General features: G+C 45.4%; 1 protein-coding gene across 6 annotated transcripts in view; it reads left to right on the top strand.

The window, feature by feature from the left end:
• The window catches only part of NTNG2 (netrin G2), a 517,246-nt gene that overhangs the window by 486,818 nt on the left and 15,408 nt on the right, over positions 1–15,020 (top strand). For 3 of the 6 annotated variants that reach the window (XM_069609300.1, XM_069609302.1, XM_069609303.1), the window contains 2 exons: positions 9,287–9,379; positions 14,807–14,881. The exons of 2 other annotated variants lie outside the window; for them this stretch is intronic. In XM_069609300.1, the coding sequence (XP_069465401.1) occupies positions 9,287–9,379; positions 14,807–14,881 (168 nt within the window). The remainder of the gene's footprint in view (positions 1–9,286; positions 9,380–14,806; positions 14,882–15,020) is intronic. One more of the 6 variants, XM_069609301.1, reaches the window with a different exon arrangement.

Raw genomic sequence — 15,020 nt, forward strand, 5'->3', positions numbered from 1 at the left:
ACACGCATTCTGTTCTCCAATATCACATGATATCGTAGGGTTCGGGTCACTGATATCACATGGTTTTATGGCCATTCTGTTTTCTAATATCACATGATATCATAGGGTTCGGTTCGCTGATATCACATGATCTTACGGGAATTCTGTTCTCTAATATCACATGATATTACAGGGTTCAGGTCTCTGAATCAAATGATCTCATGGGCCTTCTGTTCTCTAATATCACATGATATCGTAGGGTTTGGGTCTATATCACATCACATGATCTTACAGGGATTCTGTTCTCTAATATCACATATTATCATGGGGTCCAGTTCTCTGTCAAATGATATCATGGGCATTCTGTTATCTAATAGCACATGATATCGTAGGGTTTGGGTCTCTGATATCACATGATCTCATGGGGCATTCTGTTCTCTAACATCACATGATATTACACGGTTCAGGTCTCTGATATCACATGACCTCACTGGCATTCTGTTCTCTAATATCATATGATATCGCAGGGTTTGGGTCTCTAGTATCACATGATTTTACAGGCCTTCTGTACTCTAATATCACATGATATTGTAGGGTTCAGGTCTCGGATATCACATGATCTCACGGACATATGGTATCATAGGGTTCGGGTCTCTGATATCACATGAACTCACAGGCATTCTGTTCTCTAATATCATATGATATCGTAGGGTTCAGGTCTCTGATGTCACATGATCTCACTGGCATATGGTATCATAGGGTTCGGGTCTCTGAAATCACATGAACTCACAGGCATTCTGTTCTCTAATATCATATGATATCGTAGGGTTCAGGTCTCTGATATCACATGATCTCACTGGCATATGGTATCATAGGGTTCGGGTCTCTGATATCACATGAACTCACAGGCATTCTGTTCTCTAATATCATGATATTGTAGGGTTTGGGTCTCTGATATCAAAAGATTTTACGGGCATTCTGTTCTCTAATATCACATGATATCATAGGGTTCGGGGTCTCTGATATCACAATCTCACAGGCATTCTGTTCTCTAATATCACATGATATCGTAGGGTTCGGGTCTATGATATCACAGGATTTTACGGGCATTTTGTTCTCTAATATCACATGAAATCATGGGGTACGGGTCTTTGATATCACATGATCCCATGGTCATTCTGTTCTCAAATATCACATGATATCATAGGGTGCAGGTCTCTGAATCAAATCATCTCATGGGCCTTCTGTTCTCTGATATCACATGATCTCACGGGCATATGATATCATCGGGTTTGGGTCTCTGATATCACATGAACTCACAAGCATTCTGTTCTCTAATATCACATGATATCGTAGGGTTCGGTTCACTGATATCACATGGTTTTATGGGCATTCTGTTCTCTAATATCACATGAGATCATAGGGTTCGGATCGCTGATATCACATGATCTTACGGGAATTCTGTTCTCTAATATCACATGATATCATGGGGTCTGGTTCTCTGTCAAATAATATCACAGGCATTCTGTTCTCTAATATCACATGATATCATAGGATCTGGGTCTCTAATATCACATGATCTCACAGGGCATTCTGTTCTCTAAAATTACATGATATTACAGGGTTCAGGTCTCTAATATCACATGAACTCACATGCATTCTGTTCTCTAATATCACATGATATCATAAGGTCTGGGTCTCTGATATCACTTGATCTCACGGGTCTCTGATATCACATAAACTCACAGGCATTCTGTTCTCTAATATCACATGATATCGTAGGGCTCGGGTCACTGATATCACATGATCTTACGGGAATTCTGTTCTCTAATATCACATGATATCATGGGGTCCAGTTCTCTGTCAAATGATATCATGGGCATTCTGTTATCTAATATCACATGATATCGTAGGGTTCAGGTCTCTGATATCACATGATCTCGTGGGGCATTCTGTTCTCTAAAATCACATGATATTACAGGGTTCAAATCTCTGATATCACATGAACTCACAGGCATTCTGTTCTCTAATATCACATGATATTGGGTTCGGGTCTCTCATATCACATGATCTCACGGGCCTTCTGTTCTCTAATATTACATGATATCATAGGGTTCAGGTCTCTGATATCACATGATCTCACAGGCTTATGGTATCATAGGGTTCGGGTCTCTGATATCACAGGCATTCTGTTCTCTAATATCATATGATATCGCAGGGTTTGGGTCTCTAGTATCACATGATCTTACGGGCCTTCTGTTCTCTAATATCACATGATATTGTAGGGTTCAGGTCTCGGATATCACATGATCTCACGGACATATGGTATCATAGAGTTCGGGTCTCTCATATCACATGAACTCACAGGAATTCTGTTCTCTAATATCATATGATATCGTAGGGTTCAGGTCTCTGATATCACATGATCTCACTGGCATATGGTATCATAGGGTTCGGGTCTCTGATATCACATGAACTCACAGGCATTCTGTTCTCTAATATCATATGATATCGTAGGGTTCAGGTCTCTGATATCACATGATCTCACTGGCATATGGTATCATAGGGTTCGGGTCTCTGATATCACATGAACTCACAGGCATTCTGTTCTCTAATATCATATGATATCGTAGGGTTCAGGTCTCTGATATCACATGATCTCACTGGTTTATGGTATCATAGGGTTCGGGTCTCTGATATCACATGAACTCACAGGCATTCTGTTCTCTAATATCATGATATTGTAGGGTTTGGGTCTCTGATATCACAAGATTTTACGGGCATTCTGTTCTCTAATATCACATGATATCATAGGGTTCGGGGTCTCTGATATCACGATCTCACGGGCATTCTGTTCTCTAATATCACATGATATCGTAGGGTTCCGGTCTATGATATCACAGGATTTTACGGGCATTCTGTTCTCTAATATCACATGAAATCATGGGGTCCGGGTCTTTGATATCACATGATCCCATGGTCATTCTGTTCTTAAATATCACATGATATCATAGGGTGCAGGTCTCTGAATCAAATCATCTCACGGGCCTTCTGTTCTCTGATATCACATGATCCCACAGGCATATGATATCATAGGGTTTGGGTCTCTGATATCACATGAACTCACAAGCATTCTGTTCTCTAATATCACATGATATCGTAGGGTTCGGGTCACTGATATCACATGGTTTTATGGGCATTCTGTTCTCTAATATCACATGAGATCATAGGGTTCGGATCGCTGATATCACATGATCTTACGGGAATTCTGTTCTCTAATATCACATGATATCATGGGGTCTGGGTCTCTAATATCACATGATCTCACAGGGCATTCTGTTCTCTAATATCACATGATATTACAGGGTTCAGGTCTCTAATATCACATGAACTCACAGGCATTCTGTTCTCTAATATCACATGATATCATAAGGTCTGGGTCTCTGATATCACATGATCTCACTGGCATTATGTTCTCTAATATCAGATGATATTACAGGGTTCAGGTCTCTGATATCACATGTTCTCATGGGCCTTCTGTTCTCTAATATCACATGATATAGTAGGGTTCAGGTCTCTGATATCACATGATCTCATGGGCATATGATATCATAGGGTTCGGGTCTCTGATATCACATGAACTCACAGGCATTCTGTTCTCTAATATCACATGATATCATAGGGTTCGGGTCTCTGATATCACATGATCTTACGGGCATTCTGTTCTCTAATATCACATGATTATCATAGCGCTTGGGTCTATCACATGATCTCACGGGCCTTCCGTTCTCTAATATCACATGATATCATAGGGTTTGGGTCCCTGATATCACAATCTCACAGGCATTCTGTTTTCTAATATCACATGATATCATAGGGTTGGGGTCTCTGATATCACATGATCTTACGGGCATTCTGTTCTCTAATATATTATGATATCATGGGGTCCGGTTCTCTGTCAAATGATATCACGGACATCAGGGACGTCATTTCACCAAAATGCCAGGGGTAGCGGAAGTGACATCACACGACCCTTGACCCCTGATGACATCACAGGAACTGATATCATTTGACCCCACCCCGAAGTGATATCGCAGGAAGCGATGGAACACGAACCTTTCACCCGTTGCCAAAACAGGAAGTGACATCACAGCATTGTACAGTACGAAAAATATGGTTACGATATCACTATAATGTGATGTACATTTCATGCAAGAATGGATCGCCATATATCTATCGTTAAGATCAGTGTGTATAGGCCCATATTACCAAATTACTGTGAATGCAAGCGGACGTCCAAGGCCAAATGAAAATGATGTGTTATTATATATCACTTACGCCTAAGCGATTTATATATAAAGAATATACACCCAATATCACCCAACCTGTGTTGGTACTCGACCTCAGAAGGATGAAAGGCTGAGTTGAAGCATTTAAGAACAGACTAAATCAGTGACTCACCCCCCTGAAGTGTGCCTGAAATAAACCTTTAATGAGTTTAGCAATTATTGTACAGAATTCCAGAAAGACACATTATTTGGTTTCCTATTCTTTCTTATTTAGGGTCAGTGCTGAACGTGTTAGACTTGTGGCCCTCATGTTCTTATTTGTCTTATTATTATTTTTTTTTAAAGGGCCTGAACATGAGAGCCAGCCACTCCAGGACCATGCATTACAAAAAACGAAAAAAAAAAAAAAAAAAACGAAATGTTTTTTTTTTATTTCTTTTTTTTTAACAGAGGTCGCAAGGGAGACCACAGAGGTCGCAAGGGAGACCTCAGAGGTCGCAGTTGCGACCTCTGGCGACCCCCAAATGACGTCCCTGACGGGCATTCTGTTCTCTAATATCACATGATATCGTAGGGTTCGATCTCTGATATCACATGATCTCATGGACATTCCGTTCTCTAATATCACATGCTATCAAAAGGTCTGGGTCTCTGATATCACATGATCTCACTGGCATTATGTTCTCTAATATCACATGATATTACACGGTTCACGTCTCTGATATCACATGAACTCACTGGCATTCTGTTCTCTAATATCACATGATATCATAGGGTTCGGGTCTCTGATATCACATGATCTCACGGGCCTTCTGTTCTCTAATATTGCATGATATCGTAGGATTCGGGTCTCTGATAACACATGATCTCACGGGCATATGATATCATAGGGTCTGGGTCTCTGATATCACATGAACTCACAGGCATTCTGTTCTCTAACATCATATGATATCCTAGGGTTCGTGTCTCTGATATCACATGATCTCACTGACATTCTGTTCTCTAATATCACATGATTTCGTAGGGTACGGGTCTCTGATATCACATGACCTTACAGGCATTCTGTTTGTGATACATTATCACATTGTCTCACAGGTGTGCTTTTGTTTAAAATGGCATTCCCACATGTGTTCAATTCTCAAGAGGTTGGTATCCTGATATCACATAAGTTTAGGTGTGTTCTTTGCTATCACATGATCATTCTATTCATTGACTTCACATAATTTCAGAAGTACCCTCAAGCCTAAAATCACTTAATGTCAAAGATGTTCGGTTCTTTGGTATCAAATGATCTCATATGTGCTCTTTGACGAAGCATGATCTTGCGTGCATTTTGTTCCAGGTACAGCATCACATGATCTAACTGGTGTGCTCTTGTCAAAAATCAAATGTTTTGTTCTTTAACATCACTTAATCTTAGAGGTGTTCTCTGATATCAATTGATCTGACTAGCATTCTGCTGTCCTTATCACGTAATCTCAGCGGTGTTCTCTTGTCTGATATCACATGATCTCACAAGTGTTGGTTCGCTGATATCCCATATTTGCAAAGGCGTTCTGTTCTCTGCTATAACCTGGTCTCACAAGTGTTAATTTCTCGGAAGTCACATGATTGCACAGGAGTTTGATTCTCTGATATCACATGTTCTCACAAGTATTCAGTTTGCTGATATCACATGGTTGCACAGGTGTTTGGTTTTCTCATGTCACATGATCTTACAAGCTTTGGTTCTCTGATATCACATTGTAGCACAGGTATTTGGTTCTCTGATATCACGTAATTGCAATGAGGTTGGTTTTCAGATGTCACGTGATCTCAGGGGTTTCCCATTCGCTGCTATCACGTGATGTCGCAGGTGTTCTGCTCTCTGGTATGATGTAATCTGAGGGGTGCCCTGTACAGAGCGTTATAAGGAGTTCTGCAGGTGTCTATATTTTGTCCAAAAGGTGTTGCCTAGTGAAGGGACAGGAGCCTGATCTCTGAGTCTACACAGGGGTAATGCCAGTGTCGCAGTCCCGCTGCCACCAGACACAAACATTGACCGCCAACTGCCCTTTCCAATATTAGCATAAAGTGGGCGCCCAAACTCCCCCATTGCTTCCTGAAGCTAGGCCCACGCTCAATAAATACGCTCAAAATACTAATACTCATTGCCCAGGTGGCCCCTCTCTGCACCAGCACACACTGGCTACCTGCCTTCACAGCTGTGACTGATGTGCCACTGGCGGGGGCCTGCCGAAGGCCGGCCCACCCCAGTGACTTGCAAGGAGGACTCTGGAATCCAAAATAACATTGAAAGTCATTGAAAATGGAGCCACCCCCTGAAGCGGCCATGCTCAGATTTTAACGGCAAATAGTGTGCATATGGGAGCACAGTCCTGTATGGAAGAATCCTCGGGGTGTATGGGGTTATGGGGTCTAGGGAAGCCCCAAAAGATGCTATATGTTTACAAATGTGGGCACCCTTTGGCTTCCAGAAACCTTTGCTATGTTCAGAGTCAGACTTTAAAGACTATATTCTCCCCGATAAGTCCATTGCAACCCCCCAGCCCCGGCATCAGACATGATGTCCATACATGGCAGGGTCTGGCATAAGACGCGCTGGCGGGCAGGCACTTTATGCCATCCATTCATGCTAGAGTGGGGACAAGGCATGATGGCACAACCTTTATGCCATCCATTCATGCTAGAGTGGGGAGAAGGCATGATGGCACAACCTTTATGCCATCCATTCATGCTAGAGTGGGGACAAGGCATGATGGCACAACCTTTATGCCATCCATTCATGCTAGAGTGGGGAGAAGGCGCGATGGCACAACCTTTATGCCATCCATTCATGCTAGAGTGTGGTCAAGGCGTGATGGCACAACCTTTATGCCATCCATTCATGCTAGAGTGTGGTCAAGGCGTGATGGCACAACCTTTATGCCATCCATTCATGCTAGAGTGGGGAGAAGGCATGATGGCACAACCTTTATGCCATCCATTCATGCTAGAGTGGGGAGAAGGCATGATGGCACAACCTTTATGCCATCCATTCATGCTAGAGTGGGGAGAAGGCATGATGGCAGAACCTTTATGCCATCCAGTCATGATAGAATGGTGACAACGCATGCTAATCTGCACTATATACATGCCAGGGTCTAGCATATGACATGCTGACAGGCACTTAATGATATACAAGATAGGGTGGGGGATATGACATGCTGGCAGGCACTTTTGCTACCCTGTCAAATTGCCCAATTCCATGCGTGACCCCTCGAGCCAGACCTGCCTTTTGCTTCCAATTACATGTGGGACTTGTAGTTTTGTTTCTGGGAACTGGGAAACTTGGCAGCTATGGATAGGGTGCAGCATTAGCGATTCTGACAGGCACTTTATGCTATGAATACATGATAGGGTGTGGGATATGACATGCCGGCAGGCACTTTATTCTATGTATGCATGATAGGGTGTGGGATATGACTTGCCGGCTGGCACTTTATGCTATGCATACATGATAGGGTGTGGGATAAGACATGCCGGCAAGCACTTTATGCTATGCATACATGATAGGGTGATGGATATGACATGCCGGCAGGCACTTTATTTTATGTATACATGATAGGGTGTGGGATATGACTTGCCGGCTGGCACTTTATGCTATGCATACATGATAGGGTGTGGGATAAGACATGCCGGCAAGCACTTTATGCTATGCATGCATGATAAAGTGTGGGATATTACTTGCCGGCTGGCACTTTATGCTATGCATACATGATAGGGTGTGGGCTAGGACATGCCGGAGGACACATTATGCTATGCATACATGATAGGGTGTGGGATATGACATGCCAACAGGCACTTTATTCTATGCATGCATGATAGGGTGTGGGATATGACATGCCGGCAGGCACTTTATGCCATGCATACATGATAGGGTGTGGGATATGACATGCCGACAGGCACTTTATTCTATGCATGCATGATAGGGTGTGGGATAAGACATGCCGGCAAGCCCTTTATGCTATGCATGCATGATAGGGTGTGGGATATGACATGCCGGCAGGCACTTTATTCTATGTATGCATGATAGGGTGTGGGATATGACATGCCGGCAAGCACTTTATGCTATGCATACATGATAGGGTGTGGGATAAGACATGCCGGCAAGCACTTTATGCTATGCATACATGATAGGGTGTGGGATATGACATGCCAACAGGCACTTTATTCTATGCATGCATGATAAAGTGTGGGATATTACTTGCCGGCTGGCACTTTATGCTATGCATACATGATAGGGTGTGGGATAGGACATGCCGGAGGACACTTTATGCTATGCATACATAATAGGGTGTGGGATATAAAATGCCGGCAGTCACTTTATGCTGTGCATACATGATAGTGTGTGGGCTATGACATACTGGCAGGCACTTTATGCTATGCACACATGATAGGGTGTGGGATAAGACATGCCGGCAAGCACTTTATGCTATGCATACATGATAGGGTGTGGGATATGACATGCCGGCAGGCACTTTATTCTATGTATGCATGATAGGGTGTGGGATATGACATGCCGGCAGGCACTTTATTCTATGCATGCATGATAGGGTGTGGGATAAGACATGCCGGCAAGCCCTTTATGCTATGCATGCATGATAGGGTGTGGGATAAGACATGCCGGCAAGCACTTTATGCTATGCATACATGATAGGGTGTGGGATATGACATGCCAACAGGCACTTTATTCTATGCATGCATGATAAAGTGTGGGATATTACTTGCCGGCTGGCACTTTATGCTATGCATACATGATAGGGTGTGGGATAGGACATGCCGGAGGACACTTTATGCTATGCATACATAATAGGGTGTGGGATAGGACATGCCGGAGGACACATTATGCTATGCATACATAATAGGGTGTGGGATAGGACATGCTGGCAGGCACTTTTGGGCATGCAGGAGGTGCGGGAGGGGGGAACTTTTAACTTTGTGAACCTGTCACTGTCCCCTCCCTGTGCATGTTTCAGCTCAGCTGATTTGCTCCAACTGCCCAGCCAAGCACGCACCAGAGAAGCCCAGGCACGCCGCGCCCCCTGCTGGTAGAAAACATGGAAAAACAGGTATAGTTCCGCTTCCGGCCGCGAGCGTAGTTTGGTGCAGTTACATGTCTTTATATCGAGGTAATGTATAACGAATACCCATATATCGAATCTTTTACCTTTAAATCTTGAAAACCTTTATAGCGAGTGCATTTATTTTTTTTATTTTTTGTGGGTTCCCCCCCGAACCTCCGTTTCCCACCCCTAAAAACCCATCCTGACCGTTTCCCCAAAAAATGTAACCCTTTACCCCACCCTAAATACATTCACTATAAAGCTCTTCAAGATAATAGATTCGGAGTATGGAGATTCGATATAAACACTGTCTACTGTTTGGTGCAAGCAGAAATTCCCAACCCTGCCCTTGAAACCACTCCCCTTCCTTTACACTTGAAGGGGATGGGTGGGTCGTGCTGTAGGATATTTCCTATTTGAAAAAGTTAACGAAAGAGGGAGAGAGGGAGGGAGGGAGGGAGGGCGGGCGAGAGAGAGAGATATCATTATAGCAAAACAAGAGGGAGCTGGAGAGGGCGGGATAGGGAAGTAGAAAAAATAAATAAAGCCGGGGAGCAGAGGAAGGACGAGCCAGCCAGAGAAAGTGGGGTGCACATGGGAGAATTGGATAACTTCAAAAGACGTAGACAATATGTAAGGCAGAAAGGCAGACTAGGGCAAGTAAGGGGTTATACAATTGCAGCGCCCCGTTTACTGCGACCCCATATATATGTGGGGGGATGGGTACATTATATAATGAATGAGGGGGGGTGGAGGGTCTGGGGTGAAAAGGGGGTCGAAATAAAAAAGAAAAGTCCAAATATTAGGGGGTCACATACAAACAGATAAGGAGAGAGAGAAAGAAAGAAAGAAAGAAAAAGAAAGAAAGAAAGAAAGAAAGAAAGAAGGAAGGAAGGAAGGAAGGAAGGAAGGAAGGAAGGAAGGAAGGAAGGAAGGAAGGAAGGAAGGAAGGAAGGAAGGAAGGAAGGAAGGAAGGAAGGAAGGAAGGAAGGAAGGAAGGAAGGAAGGAAGGAAGGAAGGAAGGAAGGAAGGAAGGAAGGAAGGAAGGAAGGAAGGAAGGAAGGAAGGAAGGAAGGAAGGAAGGAAGGAAGGAAGGAAGGCAATAGCGAGAGACAAATAGAGAAGGAGAGAGAGAGAAGGAAAGAAAGGACAAACAAGCCAACAAAATACCACAAAGAGCTCGGAAAATCGACAAGTCCTTTCACTTCAAGGCACTAGAAATTCAGGTAAACGAGACGACATATCCCCTGTTAGTTAAAGAGCGCCCCCTGCCAGACACACAAGAGAAACCTAGAAACGCCCACCAGGCAGGATGCACCGAGGATCCCTAACTCAGCAGAATCTCTGCTCAAAGGGAAGACCACTGATGATCAAGTACTGGACTAGTGACTACATGGTGATGATCCAAATTACAGACCACTGATGAGCAAGTACTGGACTAGTGACTACAGGGTGAAGATCCAAATTACAGACCACTGATGAGCAAGTACTGGACTAGTGACTACATGGTGATGATCCAAATTACAGACCACTGATGAGCAAGTACTGGACTAGTGACTACAGGGTGAAGATCCAAATTACAGACCACTGATGAGCAAGTACTGTACTAGTGACTACAGGCTGGCGATCCAAATTACAGACCACTGATGAGCAAGTACTGGACTAGTGACTACAGGGTGAAGATCCAAATTACAGACCACTGATGAGCAAGTACTGTACTAGTGACTACAGGCTGGCGATCCAAATTACAGACCACTGGTGACCAAGTACTCAGCTAGTGACTACAGGATGGGAATCCAAATTACAGACCGCTGATGACCAAGTACTGGGATAGTCACCACAGGCTGGAATTCCCATTCACTGGCCACTGATGGCCGAGTACTGGACTAGTGACTACTTGCTGAAGATCCCCATCACAGGCCACTGATGACCAAGTACTGGGCTAGTGACTACAGGCTGGAGATCTCAATCACATGCCACTGAAGACCAGGTAATGGGCTAGTGACTACAGACTAGAGAACCCATTCATAGGTCACTCGTGACCAAGTACTGGACTAGTGAATACAGGCTGCAGATCCCAATCACATGCTACTAATGACAGAGTACTGGCCTAGTGACTACAGGCTGGAGATCGCAATCACAGGGCACTGACGACAAAGTACTGGGCTAGTGACCACAGACTGGAGATCCCAATCACAAGTCATTGATGAGCAAGTACTGGGCTAGTGACTACAGGGTGGCGATACAAATTATAGACCACTGATGACCAAGTACTGGGTTAGTGACTACAGGCTGGCAATCCAAATTACAGACCACTGATGACCAAGTACTGGGCTAGGGACTACAGACTGGAGATCCCAATCCCAGGCCATTGATGACAATGTACTGGGCTTGTGACTACAGACCGGAGATCCCAATCCCAGGCCATTGATGACAAAGTACTGGTCTTGTGACTACAGACTGGAGATCCCATTCACAGGGCACTGATGACCAAGTACTGAACTAGTGACTACAGGCTGGAGATCCCAATCACAGGCCACTGATGACAAAGTACTGGCCTAGTGACTACAGGCGTGGAGATCCCAATCCCAGGCCATTGATGACCAAGTACTGGACTAGTGACTACATGCTGGAGATCCCAATCACATTGCACTAATGACCAAGTACTGGGCCTACTAGCCCCAGGATGGCAAACCCAATCACAGGACACTGATGACCAAGTAATGGGCTAGTGACTACAGGCTGGAGATTCCAATCACAGGCCACTGATGACCAAGTACTGGACTAGTGACTACATGGTAAAGATCCCAATCACAATGAACTAATGACCAAGTACTGGGCCTACTGACCCCGGGATGGCAAGCCCAATCACAGGGCACTGATGACCAGGTAATGGGCTAGTGACTACAGGCTGGAGATCCCAAATACAATGCACTAATGACCATGTACTGGGCCTACTAACCCCAGGATGGCAAGCCCAATCACAGGGCACTGATGACAAAGTACTGGGCTAGTGACTACAGGCTGGAGATCCCAATCGCAGGCAACTGATGACAAAGTACTGGGCTAGTGACAACAGGCTGGCGAGCCCAACCACAGGCCAGCGATAACCAAGTACTGGGATAGTGACTACATGCTGGAGATCCCAATCACAATGAACTAATGACCAAGTACTGGGCTAGTGGATACAGGCTGAAGATCCCAATCACAGGCCACTGATGGCAAAGTACTGGGCTAGTGATCCCAGGCTGGTGAACCCAATCACAGGCCATTGATGACCATGTACTGGGCTACTGACCGCAGACTGGAGATCCCAATCACAGGCCAGTGATTACCATGTACTGGGCTACTGACCACAGACTGGAGATCCCAATCACAGGCCAGTGATTACTATGTACTGGGCTACTGACCACAGACTGGAGACCCCAATCACAGGCCAGTGATTACCAAGTATGGGGCTAGTGACCGCAGACTGGAGATCCCAATCATTGATGACCAAGTACTGGGCTAGTGACCGATCCCAATCACAGGCCAGTGATTACCATGTACTGGGCTAGTGACCGCAGGCTGGAGATCCCAATCACAGGCCAGTGATTACCATGTACTGGGCTAGTGACCGCAGGCTGGAGATCCCAATCACAGGCCAGTGATTACCATGTACAGGGCTACTGACCACAGACTGGAGATCCCAATCACAGGCCAGTGATTACCATGTACTGGGCTAGTGACCGCAGGCTGGAGATCCCAATCACAGGCCAGTGATTACCATGTACTGGGCTAGTGACCGCAGGCTGGAGGTCAGAATAGGTACCGACGTGGAAAGCAGAGCAAGGCCTGATCGTGAGCTTGTGACACGTAGAACGTCCATGGTTGAACATCCTTACCCCCATCCTCCTATTCCCCCTATTCCTCACTTGCCCTTCTCACGCCCCATTCCTCCCCCTTCTCCTCGCTCTCACTCATTGTACAGGGTCGGTCATTGTCACTCATACTTGTAACGCCTCACACTTGGGCCTCACAGTCTGCCCAGACACCCTTGCTGGGGCTTCATAATTTGACAAATAAGGGATCCAAGTGAGTTGCCCAGAGTCACACAATGTAGTAACGCGAAGAAGCTGGGATTAGATACCAGACCACCCAATTTCATAATATATATATTTGGCCTCAGGCCACAAATCACTGTGAACTTCTGTTGCTCTGAGCTAGGCTGAAGGGGGGTGAGGTATAAGGAGGTTGAATAAGGGATGATGAGATGGAATAAATGTGTGGAATGTGATTAAGCGGTAAGATTGAGCGCTAGTCACAAATGATCCGTATACCTCCTATCGCACCCTCTTCATCCTCCTCGTACCTCACCCCCTCTTCTGAATACCTCAGAATAACAGCACGCTCCCCGGGTGATGTGGTCGAGTATAGATTGTTTAACTGGATGCTATGGTATCAAATCCCACCTCCTTCTTTTGACCAGATTGTGTGATCCTGGGCGACTCACTTGGTCTCCTTATTTGACAGATTGTGAAAGGTAAGAGGAGAACGAGTGGCGAGTGAGAGCTTCTGAGTGAGGAGTAAGGAGGATTAGAGGAGGTGAGGAGGTCCTATGAAGGACGCTGTAGGGCCAGGCCATGTCCTCAAGCCTGAGTAGACAGGGAAATGAATCCTACTGCAGAACCACGGGCCTCACGGCGCTTTCTCCGTGAACCCCACATCCATATGATGCTGGGAGCAAAGCCAGCCTTGGCAGGAAAGAGAGCCTAGAGGAGCGCGCCAGCGCATGAGTGCGACGGAGACTCCAAGACTTGTGGGCAAAGCTGTTGAAATATCTGTAAAGCTTTGGCAACACTTGTGAATTAATCAGCCACGCCAATAACGCGCTATCAAAATGGATGAGAGAATAAAAGGAAAGAGAAAAACGGTGAGAGAAGATTTTTTTAAGAGACCTAGAAAACACGTATCTAGAAAAGAGCCATTGACAGAAAGGAAGGACCAAAGCAATAGACACCGCGAGAGATGGGGAAATGGAAGCGCAAACACAGTACAGAAGAAGAAGAAGACAGACTAGAGCAGGAGTAAGCACACTTTAGCTCTCTGGGTGTTTTGGACTACGACTCCCAATCAGCCATAGCCAACAAAAAGCAAAAGCAATGGTGAGGGATCATGGGAGTCGCAGTCCAAAACATCTGCAGAGCCTCATGTTGCAGACCCCTGGACTAGAGACTGATTTTTCAGTGTCTTGAAGTAGCATTGTCTGTGGTCGAGGCCTTTGCAACTGAGTGCCTGATTCTTCTGAGGAGAAGTGTGTGGGGGGGGGAGGGTGCAATCCTCTCGTGGCTTCCCACTGTGCTCGTGGCCTCGGCTTAGCCTCCCCTAGAGTAGAACCCAAGTGTGTGATCATTCAGCTGCTGATGAGCTCCAACCCTCTCCATTCTTCCCAAGTATCGTCGAAGACGTCCCCGGCACGTGACCCGGAGCCCGCCTCGCTGCCAGGTTTGCTGGTCGAGACCTTCCAAGGTAAGCTGGGAGCATCCTAGGGCCTAGTGGTACTGGTGGAGGTGCAGCGGCCCCTGGGTCCAGCCACAGCGCCTCTTCTCTCATTGGTGGTGATCGTAGGAAAGGTCACCAAAGGCCTAAGATGGCGGCATCAAGCTTC

This window comes from Ambystoma mexicanum, chromosome 8, assembly GCF_040938575.1.
Source record: "Ambystoma mexicanum isolate Mex_15411 chromosome 8, UKY_AmexF1_1, whole genome shotgun sequence".
NCBI lineage: Eukaryota > Metazoa > Chordata > Amphibia > Caudata > Ambystomatidae > Ambystoma > Ambystoma mexicanum.